Genomic DNA, 19,806 nt, shown 5'->3' with positions numbered 1-19,806 from the left:
AACGTTTTGGTTGAGTTGTATTTCGCTCTGTGAAAACCCAAACCTGGTCTGCGGTGCCTCGTGTCTTCTTTGCACCCTGAGCTCGCCTCATCTTCATTTGTTTCTGACCTTCTGATCCGTCTGGATCCTGCAAGTTCTTCATAAAGTCTCTATCTGAGTTCATGGACTATCCACTCTTTTTGCTGCTCGGACACTTTATCATTGTAAATTATTAGTAATTCTGCATGCACAAAAAAGATGAAGTTCCTTAGCTTTGCATGACCTCTGGGGAAGGAATTGGACAGATTGAAAGAAAAATAGGTGTAGGGTTGAGCCTCTTTAGAGAACTTTGCGAATCCACAAGGACTTTCCCTAAGTTCTCTAGGTCTACCAGTGTCTACTTGAGTCATTGTCACTTTCTTTCTTCCTTACTTCCTTTCTTTCTTTAACCAACTGTACTTCTGTAGTTGGGAAACATTTCTAGAAATAGGACATTTTCCAAGGAAGCTTAATGTCAGCTGGTTAAGGTACGTGATCTGAGGTAACTTAGCTTTCCTTCGTACGGAGAAGCTTCGATGTTGATGAAGTCTGCCCGTCCTTACCGGCTGTGGTTGGAAGTTCAGCGGCGTCTCGTTATAATTAAAAAGTGAATAATTTTCTTTAAACTTTACGCACCAGCTGAAGAGACAGCAGGAACGGAGGGAGCTGGACCGGAGAGCGGGGCAGCTGAAGCTGTTCCACCAGGTGTGTTACCTTCCACATAAACCTGCTCTAAAGGGGAGTTCCTTTTGCAATAAAAACCGTTTTGGTCAATTATTTACGATGCTATTAACGAAAAGAACTTACAAAGCGGGTCCTGTCTGTGGACGAGATTAATATACACGGTTGGAGGTTTCAGTACATTCACCCATAAGCTCGAATGAATGATGTGAATGTTGGCAGAGACGTGGGTCCCCCACAGTTTCTACTTCCTGCTCGCCCATCTGTTTATGTGTTCTGTTTGTTTTTTTGACTGAGGCCATAGAAGTGCTAACTGAACTAGTGGACACATTGGGACAGACTTAAAAAAAAAAACACTAAACAATTTACCAAGCAATCAGAAATCATCAACAACCTTCACTGGCATGGTTGCAAACTGGCACATTGTCCCATCAGTCCTGATGGATTCTTGCTTTTTTATGATGCAGGTTGTTTTTTTTAAGCATTACCCTCAAAAATGGATCTAGATGCCCTCTTTGGATTAGATGAGAAGGCAGAGTTTACTGGCTCCAACTTGATAAACTTATAAAATATCTGCCTTCTCGTTTGTTCTTATGTGCAGCAAACTCTTATCCATGAATTTAAACACTTCCTGAAGTTATGGAGCTGAATTGGGGCCGTAAAGTTTAACGAAATTAAAACTGAAAAAAATAAAATAAGAAAAGAAAACAGAAAAATTGTTCAAAACTACTTTCAGATTATTCAAAATATTTTTCCAGTTGAAAATAAAAAATAAAAAATAAATTACCATGTTTTAAAAAAAAAAAAAAATTCTCCTCTTTTGAACAAACTTCATGGCCTCAATTTAGCTCCACAGCATAAACTCTACAGCGTGCATAACTCAACAAAGTGTCATACAAAGTTAAAACAAACAACAGTCTCTGGGTCAGTGGTGTGTTTGTGATCTGATCTGTGGGACGATGTTCCTCGTTGCTTCAACGTTTCACGGCCCGATTGTCTGACGAGCGTCGATCTGCTTCTAGATGCTAACAGCGAAGAAAAGCCCCAAGGTCCTCCTGTAAACGGAAGGAAAGGCAAGTCCTCTGAATGCAGTGACGCTTTGGGTTTGCTGTGGAACCTCCTGTTCTTCTGCCTCCTGTCCAGCTCGTGATTAAGGGTGTAACAACACATCGGTTTTGGGTTCAGAAGAGCCAGACCAAACATGACTTTAGCAGTATTTTGGGGTAAAACAAGAATCTAGTTTTTTTTGTTTTTTGTTTTTTTTTTACAAAAAAAAAAAAAAAAATCTATTATTTGTTTGGGACATTCAATTTTGTGTTTATTTCCCAGAGATAAGTAGAGTACCCAAAAGTTGTAGTCAAGTATGAATTGCACTACTTCAGCATGTTTTCAAGTGAAAGTGAAAACTAACCATCTAAGAAATCACCCAAGTAAGAGTTAAGTATTTATTTATTTATTTTTTTTAAAAGCCACTCAGGTATTTTGTAACTATTCAAATGATCTGATTTCGTATTTTAAAACGATGTCATCAGACTGACAGAAAATGTAAAGTTATACAAATTCTGGTGATTTAAAGACTAAAATGAAAAAGGTAATATAAACCGATAACCTGATTGCAAATGACAAGAGAAATACATTAAATGTCGTATCGGATCATTATACAACTTTTAGGTAGTAAAACAGAGATAATTAAATGCGGCGCAGTCTAAAAAAAATAATAATAATCTGTCATTACTAGCCAACAAATGGACCAGCTGCAGTGTTTTTACTGTTCTTACCAATCCTTCTCATATCTGCTATGTTGAAACTGGTTTGAGCTTCTCAGTCCAGTCTTCTTTTTTTTTTCATAAGGAATATACATTTTTTAACGTGAGACCTTGTTACACCTCTATTCTCGATGTCTACTTACTGTGATTTGTTTTTGTCTTATTACTTTTGCACATTTCTACGTTCCTTTAACTTTGTTCTATTTGTAGAACTATTTCTTAGATTGAACAAATTAATCCCTTTATATCTTAAGTTGCCTGAACAAATAAGAGATATATTTGTATCTGATATTATTACGTTTGTTGTGATTTCTAGCTAGCATGCCCTCTTCTGCCTTCAATACGTCCTATCTAACCCACCCTTAATGCTAATGCTGAGTTATTTTACCCAGCTGTAACAGTCACTTCATCCTTGAATAAACAATTATTATCAAACATATGCCCATAATTTTAAAGAATTTAATAAGAATGGAACTCTTTCTGGAGTGCTATCAATTCAAGGACCATGTTTAACTTTCTTTTTGCAGTTACAATAATCTGTAAAAAACATACAAAACATCTTTAGTACTTTTTGTTTTCCTGCTTTGCTGCAGGAAAACATCTAAAAGATGAAGCAGAATCTTTTAGAATAATAAGAGACAGTTTTCTCAGCTGACCAGCAGATGGCAGCATGCTCACAATCTTTAAACAGGAGCTGTCGCTGCTTTCAACTCTTTCTCTTTCTTACTGCTCCTGGTGTTTATTTTTTATCTACTTGTCTTTTGGCATGTTACAACTCAGTTCTACTGTTTTTTTTTTCCCCTCACATAAAGTACGAAAAATATTTTTCTCCAGGACAACCTGGGGTTCTCTGTCCTCCAGTGAGTGAGTGTGTGTGTGTGTATTTCCCATAGAGGTGACATGGGAGGACCAGCAGCGAGGGCTGAATGGCTCTTTGTCTGACGGAGGGTCTCAGCCACACCCCTCCCTCACTGACGCAGGTTGGTGGGTTTGAGAGTGAATGTGTCCTGCTTTAAATGACATTACGAATTTTTCAGATAACTAGTGAAAGTGTTTGGGGTTGTCAGTCATATGATGGTGTAAATAGTCCAGCCAAATCACGCTGAAAAGAATCCAATATCTCAGCAGAAGTTGAAGCAGGTTCATCAGTGTGTCGTTTAGTAAAATAAAGAAATGATAGATCACTAAAACACACAGGAGTTTCTGCTAAGGGTTACTAGTGTTAGACGTTTTCTTTTGACACACTTTTAAGGAAAACATTGCTGTTGTAATTTTTAACTTTCAGATTTAGTGACTTTCAAAAAATCTTAAGGCATAAGGCTTTATATTTTAGCCTTCTAAAGTGCTGCTCTCTGCTGGAGAACAGGGTGTACTGCATGTTATTGCTGTTCATGTACTCAATGTAAAACAATAGCAACAAACAATTTTTACTGTTCTCTTACGTGCGCGTGTGTGTGTGTGCATTTGTGTGTGTTTTAGTATTTCTCACCTTGTAAAGCCAGTTTTCCCAACACATAGTATGTTATGAAGGTCAACTCCCCCTCATGGGGCCCCCAGTGCAGGCCCCATAGGAAGAAGTCCTGTTTTCAGGTTCAGGTCAGGGTTGAGCTTTGGAAATGAATGAAACTTTAACGGGCATCAATTTCAATGTCTGTCGGGGTGTGTGTGTTTCTGTGTGTCTTTGCACAGTGTGAATAAAACCAACTAGTGGCTCCATTTCATAAGATTTATTTGAAGATATATTAGGTGTAGCTTTTCCCTTTTGTTCCGGTTTTCCTACGCTGGTTTTGTGTGACGTCCTCCTGTCTTGAGGTTCTGTGTGTGCTGCATTGTACTTCCAAAGATTCCTATCTTCATGAACCTTTGAACTAAGTCTCTTTTTCATCTTTGCTAATATAATGTGTCCTCCAGATTCCATTGAATTTTGTTCTTTATGCTCCTACTGGCTTTTAGATTTTAGAAACTGCCGCATTTTTACCAAAGCAGGAGAATGATGAATGACATCAAGGCTTCTTAAGCTAAAAGGTTGTTTTGTTTTTAATTAACGTTGTTGCATAAATATACCATTTTATACAATTTGACAGTATTCAGCTGAATATTGTCTGTAATATGTAGGTAACTGACTGTTGTGTTCCTAAGTGATATATAAAAAGTCAATCTTTTGACATGTCACATTATTGCCAATGAATACAATTTGATGATGCCGGCCGTCACAAAGAGATGAAAGCTAATGAGTCACCTGTCTCTGATTGCCTTTTTATTCATGCGCCACTTCGTTAAAAAGGCATTAATCGGGTATTAAAGAACCAAAATGCCAATTTTGTTGGAGGGTGGTGTGAAAAACGAGTTGTGATGTGAGCGCTGCTTCAGATCAGGAATGAAGGTTGCGTAAAGGGGTCAGAACGACTCTGAGGGGAAGCGGTCACACATGTGGAGCGGCGGTAGCTCACGTGCTAACGTCCTGCGTGCTAACGGGTTCCTGTTTTCAGAGTCATGACTGCTGCTAGTGAACTGGAAGGCTCAGTTCAGTTTGTAGAGCTAAAAAGTCGGTTCTAGCAGGTTGTAAAGTTATTAATAACATAAAGGGGAAGAAAAATATGATCATGAATTCAGTATAAATATATCAGAGAGAGCGAGTGAAATGCCTTGGAGCAGGAACTTGCTGCTGTTGCGTAACATAATTTCTGAAACAAACTGATTGACTTCTGCATGCATCTGCTTTACAATGTGTTTACATCTTAACACATACTCCTGCCTTCTACTTTGCTACAAGGTGACATTTTACCAATTTCACCTTTTTCCCTTTTTCTTTCTGGTGAGACACCAGCTGAAGGAGTTGGCTGTTTTTTCTTTTTGTGTGCTCGCTGCTCAGTGTCTTTAGTTCCTGCTGTCGTTTTTTTTTTTTTTTCTTTTCTGTTACTTTTCCAGGCTGTCTCTCCCCACAAGAAGCGACATCCACTTCTTCCTTTACTCCTTCTCCTCTCTCTCTCTCTCTCCCTCTTTCTCTCTCTCCAGGTTTTGTCAGGTTTGATCCATTAACATCTCTTTCCTGTTTCAGCTTTTCCCCCCCCCCAGATTTCCTTCCCCTCTTCAGTTTCTAATGACTAAACTCTCAGCCTCTGTCTTAGCCTCTCCCAGTCTTGCACCTTCTTGCTCTGTTTCGACTTCCCACAACGCCCCTGGTGGAGTTTGTGTGTTGTTGGAGAATGTGATGACTTTTGTTTGTGTCCTTTGTGTTTGCTGTTTTGTCGATGTTGTGTTGTATTGTTGTTGTGTTGTGTTGTACCCTCCCCCCCAAACCCCATCTTCCTCCCTGACCCTCCTCCACTTCCCTCTCATTCTAACCCTTCAAACCTGACACATTCAATGATGGCGTCACCCACCCCTCTACAAACACACGCACACTGTCCTTCTCCAACTTGGCCCCCCTCCCTTTTTTACCCTTTGTGCATCCTCTTACATCCATGTTCCTCTCCTCTGTCTGTGTCTGTCCATTTTGTGATGTAAACCCAGAAGACACGGACTCACCAAGTTGGACGAACTCAGGTCTGTCCCTTCTTCTTCTGCTGCTTCCTCTTCCTTTCCTGCCCGCCCACCCCTACTCTCCTCCCCGGCTCCCTATCCGCCTCCCCTCATCCCAGCCGTCTACTCTGTCCGCGCTTTGCTTGACTCCATTCTCTTGCACTCTTTTAGTTGTCCTCTAGATGGCGCTTCCAGGTTCTGTGGCGTCTGTAACTTTATTTTCTGGGCTTAGGGGTCAATGATAGCAAGTGTTTCCAGTGCTGTTTCTTTACAGCAGACACTAGCTGTGTTTCCATTACATATGTGCGCAAATCCTTGTCGATATTCTGCTGATGTCGAAAAAACACAATTTCACATTTGCTGTGTTTCCATTAAATAATAAATTAAATTAAAATCACACTTGAATAAACTTGCTCTGGCAATAAGTTATTAGCAATCATGTCAGCGACAAATGTGAATGGTTACATGAGATATATTTATAATTCATCCATCATTTATCAGCCATCAGAGGAGACGTCTCCATCTTATCCAGGCGTTGGCGCAACAAGCTCCAAATACTTGGGGGGGGCTACGTATGCGGCATTTTGGGGAAATTGTAGTGGCCGATTTTACAGAAGAGCTATGGATTCAACACAACTTTTTATGAGTTGTGTTACACTATGAGATCTCTGGTTGAGCCACATTGTCCGAAAAACAAACAAACAAACAAACAAACAAAACAAAAACCATCATCCTCCAACTTCCTGTCATCTTCTTTGTCATCTTCTCCAGTAGTAACATCTGGCTGTTGACTCATGTGAAATTTGCAAAATGCATCTATTTTGATATGGTTGAAAAACTACTTCATCCTAGCGTGAAAACGTTGTAGTGAGAAAAAAGGAGTTTTTGAATATTGGTGCGTTTCCGTTAAGGTTATTTATTTCCGTCATTTCAGTTTACGCAGCTCTGGGGTTAATGGAAATGCAGCTATTGTTATAAGACCCTGTCCTACCCAGAAACAAAGTTGACAAGCTCCTCCTTAGTCATTTGTAGAATTTTTTTATTTTAATTTTGCCCAGGCATGTTTGTCAGATTAATTAGTAAGATGTTGAAATCTGGAGAATCTGGAGGTAGCTCGATGATGGCATTTAAAAACCTTTAAGCTGCTGCGATTTTTGTTTATTTTGATGTTGGTCACAGATTTCTCTTGTGAATCATTTGTTCACACATGATAATCTTTTTACATCTTACAAAGAACTATGAATGCAAAGATAAGCCTTGAGAAATCCATCAAATGAATCAAAACTAACATTGTAGAAGCAGTTTAAATGTTTAGCCAACATGACACAGTTTACTGTACCTAACATTACAATGGAATGCCACTTATACCAAAGACATTCTCTGAAGAAGGATTTCCAAGATTTTGTTGGCTTTTTTGTAAGGTTTTCATCTGACAATAGTTGATTCTATCAAGTTGGAAAACACAAAACAGAACTCAAATAGTTTGATCTAGTCTTCGCAGGTTGAAGGCTAGAAAAAAAATCCAAATCATAAATTAGCTATACTAGATAGTAGGTTTGAGGTTAAAAATCGACAGTATATGTTGCGGTAGACACATGACCAATATGTAATACAACAAATAGAAATTTCAATAAGTTCACTGAGCTCTGATTCAGCATTCTGCAGGATGTAGGCAGAGGAAAGATTTTAGCTGCTCAACCTCTCTGAGCTAAACGAGATTGGTGGCATCTACTAACTCACTCGCTCTTTGGTTACCTAGCAACCACTTGTTCATTAACTTAGCTGCTGCTTAAAAATACAAAAACGACGACGTGGAGTGAAAGGAGAAAATGAGTACAACAGCTCAAGAGGAAACTGGATAAAACAGGAAAAGTCACATCATCAGTTTGGGAGTATTTGAAATATTTAAAAGAAAAAAATAATAAAGTTATTGATCCTGACAGATACAAAACCAATATATCGTGATATGTTTTGCCGTCAGATTTCCCAGCCCTATTTGAAACTCAGGCGACATCCATCGCTGTAAACTAGACACAAAATTATTTTAAGTTGAGTTCGTTACGGTGTTTCAGTGTTAAGTGCAGTTAGCGCAGCTGTTGTCACTACAACAGCACTTCCTGTCTGTCCTGTGTAGAGAACGTAGATCCTCGCATTCACATTAAAGAGTCCAGAAAACATGGAAACATTTCCTGATTTAACACACTTGTGCTGTGCTCCGTTCAGCCTTCCTGTTACCTGCTGAAGGTCCTGTCCTCTTTCACACAGCATCAGTCTGAATATACAAAAGACGTGTTGATACGTCTACACCCACATGTCCGTGCACGGTTCCATTTAGGTTCCAGTGTAGAGTGACCAGTCATCCTTAAGGCCATCTGCTTTGATGTGGGAGACAGTCCCACACGCAAAGGTTGTGGGTCCAATTCCAGTCTGAACACACAATCCTTCTTGCTCCAAAGCAACAGTTCTATAAATATGAAAACACAGCTTTCTTTCCAGTAGGTTTTTTTACACCTCTGTGCTAACTTTGATTCTTATTCCCTTGATAACAACTTTGACACCGAGTGCTGTTAGCGCTTGGGTATGGTGTGTTCACTGACCGTAAAACTATTAGGTTTTCTTTGATGTTGTTTTTATATCCAACCAGTCAGCTACAGTCACAATCATCATCTGGGTTTGTTTCTCTACATCTGTCAGCTGATAAAAGCTAAAAACTTGTTTTGTGGGTTGTGAAAAGTGATAATAAGCACATACTTACTAAACGTGACAGAAAATTAAATTAACAGAGAGATTTAATTAATTAAACCTCAATCTCACCGTATCTGTTCTGCTTTTTATCTTTCTGTCGGTGCGTGTGTGTCTGAATGTTCAGTCTCATTGCTCATGTGCATGGCGCAATGTGTGTGTTTGCATTCATCGAATCATGCCATCGGATGATGCAGCTGAAGAGACGAAGCCTGCAGTGGGCAGGTGGAGGTGTAGCTGTGCATCTGTTTTCGATCCAGGAATATTTTGGGACTGAACGATTGATGATGGTGTTCTGGTGGGAAGTTTTGTATTGACGTTTGTAGCTTGAGAGGATTTTCTGTGAACTTATTCTGCTTAAAAGAGATTTGACCATAAAAACACAAGCAGCAGTGTAAATAGGCACATTGGATCAAACGTCAGTTTAAGGATATTGCTGGGTTAAGCTAAATGAGATTTTTTTTTTTTGTGTTTGTTAAATTACTCCTGACGTATAGAAAGTTTTTTTTATGTCAAAGGAGGAGTTTATATGCAAAATCTTGTGCAAATGGTTTAAGTTGGAGATTTGCAAATACACAGGAATTAACTAGCAATATTTTGTGAAATACTTTAGCATGTTAATATGTTAGTTTGAATATGCTGCAGCTCAGGTGGAACAGGTTGAATGTGTGTGTGAATCCAGTCAACCATTATGCTTTTTTTTTTCCATTTTGACTCGTCTCATCGCGGCTCACCAGAAGCTTGTCTCTCACCACGGCAGAATGACCTTTCACCCGACCCACCTCCCTCAGTGCAACTTCCTGTCTGACCAGCATGTGTCTCTGTGCTCAGGTATGGACATGGAGGAGAAGACCAGGCAGATGAAACTAAAGTTGAACATGTACAAACAGGGAGCCAGCTCCGACTCCAGACTGGAACAAGACTACCACAAGGTACAGACACGCCCAGATGCTGGACTCCAGAAAACATCCACTTGGTGTCTGGTTCTCATTCAGCCCAAAGGCCACACAGTGTGGCAAGCACTGGAAGCTGTCGAGCACGATGCTAACCCACTTAGCTACATTCAAACACGCTCATTGTTTGGTTCATGTCTTAATAGAGCATTTTTCTTTAAGACACAGAAATCTTTTAGTTCCTGTTGATTTTTTCCCCCACATAACTAACCCTTAATTAATTAATTAACCCTAATTAATTAGGGTTTTATATCTTCTCACATTACAGCCACAAACTTTAAAGTATTTTATGCAGATTTTCATTGATTAAACACAATATGATATTTTGCATGATCACACGCAAAGGAGTGAATAAATACATATACAGCTCTGGAAAAAAAATCAAGAGTCCACTGCACTGAAACCCTTTTGAAAATCTTCCTGGTTATTCCTTCAGATATTGATTTCTGAACTCTTCCTGAGTTAAAATGCTCGCATTTTTGTTTCTAAGTGAATATGAATTTGTTTTCTTTGCATTATTTGAGATCTGAAAGCACTGCATCTTTTTGTTATTTTGACCATTTCTCGTTTTCTGCAAATAAATACAAAAGTTTTGCTTGGAATTTCGCAGACATGTTGTCAGTAGTTCGTAGAATAAAAGAACAGTGTTCATTTTACCTCTCAAAAGTAAAATCAGAGAAACTGACCATTTAAAGTGATTTTTTTCCAGAGCTGCAAATATAATAAATTAAGAATTTATTTGTGATTAATCTTATGATGTTCATAGATAACTCACAGTTATTGGCAGATTTTTTAGGAGGAGGGAAGGTGAAAAATGTTTGTATCTACAAAGCTTGTTGAGACATAACCAAACAATATATATATGGGTACGCCACACATTTCAAGTTTTTATTTGTGAGTTTTTTAAGTAATTATTTTTCTTCCTTTGTGTTGTTCTGTCACATAAAATCCCAATAAAAGTAATTGGATTTTGCGGTTGCAATATGACAAAATGTAAAGACTTTCGAAGGTTATTAATAATTTTATATGGTACATGAACAGATTCTTACAGCATATTATGTGGATTACTTTGACTAACAATGTGCTCACTCCTCCGTCGCTCTGCGCACACTTGACTAAAAACAAACTAAAACCCTTTGATGTTTAACACATCAGTTTGGATTCAGGGATGGAAAAATAAAAGCCTACACAGCCCAGAGCTTCCTCTTATCATTTTCAGGAATGTGACACCAGCTGTTTCCATAATCAGATGTTTACCTTTCTGGTCTGAAAAAGGCTCTGAAGACTTTTAGGGAACTTGGCCTGCTGTCTCACTGCTGCCAAGACAAAGACTCTGGCTCTGCTCTCCTTTTAAGTCGGTGCTGTGAAAGCTATTGAACTGAGAGAAGCTGCATGCTAACGCAGGTCTATAAAAAGCAGATTCAGGTGTAAGTCGTTCTCGTCTGTTGAATATTTGCTTTCCTAGAGCTCCTATTGACAGAACAACGTTCTTCCTGCTAGTAAGCTGGACTCTATTGGGCAAGTGCAGTTACTGTAACACTCAGCTCAGACGGCCTTACAGTAAACAGACCCGGAACAATATAAACACGGCTCGATTCAAACCGGCTGCGTGTCGTTCCAGACCAGCTTCCAAGGAAGCCGCGGCGTAATCAAAGCACTGTCTATTAGCCAATTAATGGCTGCTGGTTTTGATTTACCGTTTTATTGGGTAGAAAGAAAACAGTAATTCTATGAACCCCATGTAAATATCATTAGGAGGAATTGCGGACTTTGGACGTGATTATTTAAGCATTGCTTAGAAATATTACCGGTAACAGGGTCTACTTGACTGGTTTGTAAACAAAAAGAAATATTTAATGTATTCCAAAACATTCTGTCGCTCTGGGAAACCATGAATTAGTACTTTTTTCTTTTTTTTTTGTTTTTGTCTCTTGTTAGTTTAGATTGTGCTTACTCAGATTGTGAAAAAGTCAAATCTGCACTTTTTCAAAAACCTGACTCTGACCCAGTCTGTGAAGAGGTTTCTTCAGCCTTGCTGGTGTCTCTTTATAGCTCACACAGAACGCTGGGCTGAACGTCTGCTGCCGCGAGCGAGAGCCGTACTGCAAATAAGTATGTTCTAAACTTTCAAATTGCATCGCTGCTGCACTTTTCAGTGTTCTCCCTGGAAAACAAACTTTGTATTTTCGTACTATTTCTAACGACAATAAAAACAAACAGGTTGTAGATTCACACCGTTGTTTGATTATAAAAGGACAAAACAACACATCGAAATCAACCTGGAAATCAATAAGTCGTTAAATAAATACTGATGTATGAAACACTTTCAACAAAACAGAAAATATTATTTTTCCATTATTGCCCGTTATTTTTTCTTTTCTTTTTAGCAATTTCCCTTTTCTAAATGCAAGAGAAAATAGAAATATTTTTGTGACTTTCGTCAAAGTAGGAAGTTTACAGTTGCTATATTTCAGGTGATAATGACGTGGCTTCATAAGCTTGTGATAGGTCCATTCACATTGGTCTGAGTTAAATGGAGGCACGTCTCACACATGCCGTACTTCTGCCGTGTGTGATCGAGTGGATGACGATGAAAAACTCAATAAAAATCAGCCAGAACATCGAGGGAAAGACGTGCGTCAAGCCAGTTTCCCCCTTCATACTCCAGAACAAAACCAAAAGATTTTGTGAAGATGCTGTGAGAACAGAGAGAGGCTCATCATCCGAATGAGAATCGGTTCCTTCTTGGTCAAGAGCCACTCAGGGAGGAAGAAGTCATTACTCCAAAAGCCAGATTCCTGATTGTAAAAGCTCTTCAGGTCAAAGACCCTGTGCTTTCTTCATGATGTGATGAAACCAAAATGGAAATACGTGGATACCATGATTACTCTTATGTTTGCGGAAAGAAAAGGGCGAGAGCACCATCCTCATCCCAACAGGCAACAACGGAGCCTATTTTTTATTTATTTATTTTTTTTATTTTTTGGTGATTACATCGCGATGAAAAGACACATTATGAAAAATATTGAAGTAACATTTCAATACGTAAAGCTTGGGCACAGATGAGAACAATTCACCGCTTCCGTCAGGAGAAATGGACCAAATTACTGCGAGGCGTTTGGGGAAACTGAATAACTTGGCCAAAAATTCTACAAAACGCAGAACAAATGTATGTAAACTTCAGATTTCGAAGAAAGTTTTTGAAATTCTCTATAACTATTGAAGCATTTAGCAAAGAGAAACAGTTTTGGTGATTCTAACTGACCTGAAACAGGGACAGTTCAGTGATTCATTTAGTAGAAATGACTGGTTTACACTGCAAAGCATGTTTGTATTCATTTTACGTGTTTACTTATCAGATGTGTGCTGCATCATACCGAGTTTACTTTATCTCTCCGCCCTAGCGGTCAGTAGGCGGAGCTAACAGCTGTAGATAAGCTGATTGGTGTAGCTGAAAACTTAACTGTTAAGTTTTGTTTGAGCTTCTGGTTGAAATGACTCCACGATTTACTGTGAATATGAAATAACTTACTATTTACCTAAACAACTCTGTTTTAACATAACGGATTCATTGTTTATGTGTTAAATTACTGGCACTTTCCAATCATAATTTTCCAATTTTTTTTTGTTGCTAATGCTAGTTTGCCGTTTGCAAATGTTCGCCAAATGCCTCGCTTTAACGAAATACCTTTTATGATCTGTTTTGCTCTGTGTGCAGCGCTCAGGCAGAGACCCGCGGGGCTCTGACAACTTGTCAGCCAAGTCATCGGACAGCGATGTGAGCGACGTGTCCGCTGTGTCGAGAACCAGCAGCGCCTCTCGGTTCAGCAGCACGAGCTACATATCTGTCCAATCAGAACGGCCGCAGGGAAACCGCAAGATCCGGTAAGCTCACGCCCACGATAGCAGGACAAAATCCCTGTCCTACTTTTATACCCTTGTGAAGTTTTTAATCGGGAATGGGAGCGTTTTTTGTTGTTTTTTTTCTATTGAACCTTTTTGAACCCCAAAAGAGAAATTGACTCTTTTATACAGCGTTTTTTTTCTTAGTTCTGTGTTTTTAAGACGCAAAAATCAAACTTCTTGAACTTTTAGTTATGCTGTCTCTGACCCAAAAGTGTTATGAAATTACACCAAATCTTTTTGATCTTGTCTCAAGTGCGACTGAAACCAAATTCATTTGCATGGTGTTTTGCTCTAAGCTTGCTCTTTCTTTTCTTTTTTTTCTTTCTTCTTCAATCATTTTGCTTTCTTCACTGCACTGCATCTCTGGATTCTCTTGTTGTTTTTATGTTGTTCATGCTATCTTTGATTTTCTTTCTGCTTTGCATGTGCTGTTGTCTTCGCATCTGTCTCCGTTTTCAGCCAGTTGCAATCGAGAAGGCGTTCATGGGAAGCGGATGAGCAGTTAGGGGAGGTGCAGGAGGAAGATGAGGCTGGAGACAGGGGAAGAGAGGAAAGAGTCAGGCAGGGTGAGAGCAAAGAGTCAGGCAGTAAGATAGACGGAGACCAGGAGCTTCAGGAGGATTTGATGGATAAAGAAGAGGACTTGCACCAAAGGAGTGCCTCAGACACTAACCTCAGGTAATACATGTGCAGTGGCCTAGTTAAAGATAGCTACTAACTTTAGTAAGCACCTGCAGCCCCTCTGGCCTACTAACGTCTCCATGTTTCTAGAACTGTACAGTGCTGCTCTCCACTCCTTACCCAACATGGTGGCCCTGATATCCCTACCAATACTGTCAAAGTGGAGCATTGCCACTTGATAGAGGAAATGTGTGGAAAAGAAAGGAAGAAACAAATTACCTTCCTGAAATCCTTGTTTCAGCAAGAGTATAAGTTACATAGAGTGCATTCAGACCAGTCCTGTTCAGTTCGTTTTAATCAGACTCTAGTTCGTTTGATGGGAAGGTCAGCTTGGTTAGGGGAGGTGTGAACGCACAATCAAACTCTGATGTGGACCTAAAAGTCTAGGTCTCAGTTCGGTTGAAGTGAACTTTGGTGCGGTTCAAGCCAAGCAGACCAGAGACCGTTCCGAAAGCAGGAAGCTTTTACCCAGAATGCACTGCGCATTCTGGGTAAATACAACCAAAACAGGTCTATTCTTTACCAGCTATGTTTTTTGGCACCTCTAGTACAAATATGGTTATAAAAATAAATATCAAATAAATGGATCAGTTGTTCCTGTAGCGTGAGTCCACCCAAAAAAAAACCCCAAAAAAAAACCATCATGTTTGAAGCAAACAGTGAGCTTATCTCTCATATTAACTGTATGCTGTGGTTAAGTTGGAAATAATGTTTTACTAATATGTTTCTTAATACTCAGATCATTAAATGTTAAATATCCAATCAGTAAAGAGTGGATCATAAATTAAAAAGTAGTTTTGTTTTCCTTGCATAAAACGAACATTGTTTGTTTCTCCCCTCTGTGTAAATGTACTTAATGGTTGGATCTTTTTTTTTCTTGAACTTTTTGACCTCAGATTACGAACCTAGACACTGTTAACACATCTTTACTAGGAGTGCCAATAAATGTGACCATCACTGTATGATAGGATGGTTTATGGAAAAGGGAGAGCAGATGGTAACATGGCAACCGGAGATGGGATCTGAAAACAATCACGGTGAATAACAGGCAACAGAAAAGACCCAGATAAAGAAAACACAAAACCTGGAAACAATAAACACCTGCAAGACAAAACCAGCAAAGCTACTGATCCTTTAATTACTTTAATTAGTTATTTTATCTTAAAGTTTCTCAGATGTCATTCTTGAAACTAGATTTTTTTTTTTAAGTACCTCATATAGTTCACTTTTGCTAGGCAACACGTAAACGGCCTCAAATGATAATTCTAATTTTTGGTGGGAAAACGTGACAGACTTATTGCACTTTCACCTGGAACACGTGCAGAACCGGACGAAGCTATCGCTTTCATTTCAAACCGGCGCACAGAGATTAGGTTGTAACATGCTGAAATTAAATTTAAATTGGCACCGTTTAACGCGGCCACGAGAGAAAGAGACAGAGAAAGAGAGAGAGAGAGAGGCGATGTCTTCGGTTGCGAACGCTTTCGGAATAGCAATTGTGAAAAGTGTGTCAGGAGGAAACGGATTCCAAGTCCCAGAGCAGGAGAGAAGCTTAGCTTGCGCCGCTAATAAGACGCTTCACCATCAAATTAAATTCACAGCAGGATCCAGGTTACAGCCTCACTCTCCGATATTAGAGCTGCCCCCTTGGTAGGCAGAGAAATCACGCTGGGATTAATGCCATGTGCGGTTAACGTTACAGCAGGGCGTACAGTCGCTTCCACGAGGAAAACTCATTCTTGGAGCAAAACAGAAAGCATCTGCAGATGTGTAGATTGTTTCTGGATGGTGTTTTTTTTTTTTTTTTTTTTTTTTTTGCGCTTCAGCAGGAGGATTTGGTTTGCAGATTAAAGCAAAGAATATGAAGACTTGCTGTTCGTGCTGCTCTGTGTTTCAATGTTGCATCCATGTGTTGTCTGTTGCATTCATCACTTGATGTTTGTCTCTATGCACCTTTTCAGCTCAGACTCACTCAAAACGCCATGAACGGTTTACGTTAAAATGTTGCAAGTTACCGAATGGATTCACTTTCAGAGAAGGAACAGGTTCTGACCTGATGACTCGTTCCACTGTGTGGTCGGTTCTTCCATGACAGCTGCCGAATAAAACCGGTGTGCCTACAGCCAAAGTACTCCTACCTGTTAGACCTTTTCACATTTTGTCTCGTTGCAATTGTTTTATGTGACATAAACACAAAGCAGACCGTTATTTTGAAGTAGAAGACAAAAGGGTCAATGGTTTCCTGACATGTATTTTTGTATTCATCCATCCTCAGTCGATGCTGCAGATATGCCTTTGGAAGTCTGTCTTTTCCAGATGAAATTATTCCAATTCTACTTCACAAAATAGCTGAGATTCAACCAGACTGGATTGAGTGTGAACTGCCATTTTCATGTCTTACCACTGACTCCCAATTAGATTTGTGTCTAAACTTTGACTGGGTCAGTGACCCTTTACAAATGTGGGCAAAACGTTGTCAATATCCCGCTAATGTAAAAAAAAAAAAAACTATTTCTATTTAATAGGAAACACGATTAAAATCACACATGAGCAATTTGTTCATCCAATAAGTCAATAAAAAAGATGCAGCTCCGTCATCCTATGACCACTTCCTGTCATCGTCTTCTTGGTGGTTTGAGCCAGTGGCAGCATCCAATTGTTGATCATGTGACTTTTGTAATGCGCATAGAGTGTTTCCCTTGCCGTTTTGTGGAACAAACTCATTTTGATACGGTCAAAAAAACACACCTCATCAACTTTTTATCAATAAACAAGAGCTTTTTAAAAAAATTCCACGGTTCCATTAAGCAGATTTATTTTCTAAATGTAAAGTTGTGAAGTTATAGGGTCAGTGGAAATGCAGCTAATGTCGCACGTAAATAGGCTTATTTACCTGAGGTCAATATTCTGCTGAAAGTCAACTTCCACCTCAGTCTCCACTCTTTTGCATCTTCTAACAGGTTTTCTTCCAAGGTTGTCTTATATTTAGCTTCATGTATATTTCCATTCACTCTGATAAGATTCTGTGTTTCTGCTGACGGGAAACGTTCCCACAGCCTGCTGCTGGTCAGGATCACCGGCCTCGTCAGTTTTCAGTATCATATATGTAGGTCCCCCGGATGTGAATGGACTCCTTTTAGATAACTTTCGATTGGATTGCTGTGGATTTTGTTTAGGGGCATCTAATTAAAGGGGTTTGCATAAAAATGCACGCCACACCTTTCAGATTTTCCAGACTGCGACCTTTACTTCATAAATAAGCCAAATAAAACTCGTTTAGATCCTCGAATGTCACAGGACTTTTTGAAGAAGACAAGTTATAATTTTAGACGAACATGATTTCATTTTTAAAGAAACACAATTTTATTTATAGTTTTAGGATTAAAAACACGCAAAGATGCAATTTAGCAAAAAGAGGATGGAGTTATTTTCTTCTGTGGGACAGACTATGATGTAAAAAATAAATAAATAAATAAAAAGCACACAGATTCCAACCTGATGACAAGAAAATCAAATCTGAAATAATTTCTCCAGAACTTTTAGTTTCATGCTTCATGACCTACTATGAGTTATACAGCACTGAACGCTTCTGGGTTGAAATAAAAAGATTTATTCTCTGACTAAAACTTGGCTAAAATACATAGTTCAACCCAAAATGATGATCAATTTTCATCAACCAAAAAGCTTGTTTCTAATAGAAAAAAATCATAGGAAACATAGAATGAATACCAGTGTCTGTTTTACTTTTTTTTAAATAATGAATTTTTTTAAAAATAATGCATGTTGATAATTATGTTTACCCTTCTCAATAATCATATCAACATCTTTGTTGATGGGCTGCACAGTGGTGCAGTTGGTAGAGCTGTTGCCTTGCAGCAAGAAGGTCCTGGGTTCGATTTCCGGCCCGGGGTCTTTCTGCATGGAGTTTGCATGTTCTCCCTGTGCATGGTGGGTTCTCTCCGGGTTCTCTGGCTTCCTCCCACAGTCCAAAAACATGACTGTCAGGTTAATCTAAATTCTCCGTAGGTGTGAGAATGTGTATGAATGGTTGTGAGTCCTGTGTGTCTCTGTGTTGTCCTGTGACAGACTAGCGACCTGTCCAGGGTGAACTCCGCCTCTCGCCCGGAGCGTACCTGGAGATAAACACCAGCAACTCTCCTGACCCCATTAGGGACAAGAGTGAACAGAAAATGGATGGATGGACGTTGATATTTCAGTGGTCAAACTTGTTTTATAATTACTAACCACGTGTTGCAAGGAAAGTCTAGTTCGTTTCAGCCAAATCTTTAACTTCCTGCTCGGATTCTCAATCAGAACAAACATGTTTGTAAAAAAAATAAAAAAATAAAAATAATTTCAGCCTAAATGTCCCAGCATGAATAATTCTGGTCTTCACTGAATCTAACTCGTCACATACATCTACAGACCACTCTGAGCTCACCTCTGTGGACATCCTGCTGTTTTTATGCTCAGCAGTTTGCTTTTGTGCTTAGCCATCTGCTCTCTGTTTTGATATGACTCTTTGATACTTTGGCTCGTACCATGTTTAACTTTTGTTCCAGCTAATTTCACGCAGATAAGACATAAATATCCTGCTCCTGTGTTCCCAGCTTTAGAAGCTTGGTTACCTGGTTATTTTGAAAGCTAATAACCAGGTAAAAATAATAATAATAAAAAATAAATAATAGAAATCCAATCACATGACATCCTAAAGTGAAGCTAGCTCAGCGCTACCTTCACGTTCACGTATCAGTGTCGAGGAAAAACCAGAAAAGCTCAGTCAGATGGCGTAAAGATTGCCACAAGCCAGAAGCTACATTTACCGATGACTCATGATTTGTGTATTAAGGTCACATTGTGTGTCTTCTGCACATTAAACACGCCTGTTCTCTGTGATCAGCTCTATTTGATTTCAGACCAAAAGCTCTTCTTCCCCTGCAGAGAGAAACTAATGTGCGCCTGACACTTCAAGCTAATGCTGTTTTAACTGTTTTTAAGGACTAATGAAACGTCCCGGAAGCAGTTTTAAACCACGTGTAAAATCCCAGTTTTTCTTAGATTTTTTTTTAAAAAAGGTTTTACTGGCTCTAGTGGTCTTTATTTGAAAGTTAATTGACAGTAAAGTGGGTAATGAGAGAAGGGGGAAGACATGCGGCAAAGGTCGCCAGGCCGGGAATCGAACCCACGACGGCCGCGTCGAGGACCAAGGCCTCCTTTTGTGGGTTGTACTTAACCCCTGCGCCGCCACAGCACATCCCAGTTTTTCTTAGATTTAATACATCAGCTTAATAGTAATTTGTCTCTAATCTGAGGTAAAGAGGATGACTACTTTTGGCTGTTTGGAACGGCAAAAAAAAATCATGAAAGATTTACATTTTATGAGTCCAAAGGAGTTTAGAAAAACATAAATAAAGGCCTTCCACAAATCACTTATTGATGTTCACAGGACAAAAAAAAAAACAATCACCTGCAAAAAGTTATCTACAAACTGATATTTTTCTAATACATTTTTCAACTTTACCTCTTAGAGCGAGATT

General features: G+C 39.2%; 1 protein-coding gene across 21 annotated transcripts in view; it reads left to right on the top strand.

Moving 5' to 3' along the window:
• rims2a (regulating synaptic membrane exocytosis 2a) overlaps window positions 1-19,806 on the top strand; it is a 165,210-nt gene that overhangs the window by 119,919 nt on the left and 25,485 nt on the right. For 7 of the 21 annotated variants that reach the window (XM_044117140.1, XM_044117139.1, XM_044117146.1 and 4 more), the window contains 3 exons: window positions 5,979-6,011; window positions 9,561-9,661; window positions 13,401-13,567. The exons of 9 other annotated variants lie outside the window; for them this stretch is intronic. In XM_044117140.1, coding sequence (XP_043973075.1) covers window positions 5,979-6,011; window positions 9,561-9,661; window positions 13,401-13,567 — 301 coding nt within the window. Of the gene's footprint in view, window positions 1-5,978; window positions 6,012-9,560; window positions 9,662-13,400; window positions 13,568-14,047; window positions 14,267-19,806 lie in introns of all 21 variants that reach the window. 5 more of the 21 variants (XM_044117141.1, XM_044117148.1, XM_044117147.1 and 2 more) reach the window with 2 other exon arrangements.

The sequence above is a fragment of the Gambusia affinis genome, linkage group LG05 (genome assembly GCF_019740435.1).
Source record: "Gambusia affinis linkage group LG05, SWU_Gaff_1.0, whole genome shotgun sequence".
NCBI lineage: Eukaryota > Metazoa > Chordata > Actinopteri > Cyprinodontiformes > Poeciliidae > Gambusia > Gambusia affinis.
The sequence above is the reverse complement of the archived record's forward strand: the minus strand, read 5'-3'. Positions and strand labels throughout refer to the sequence as shown.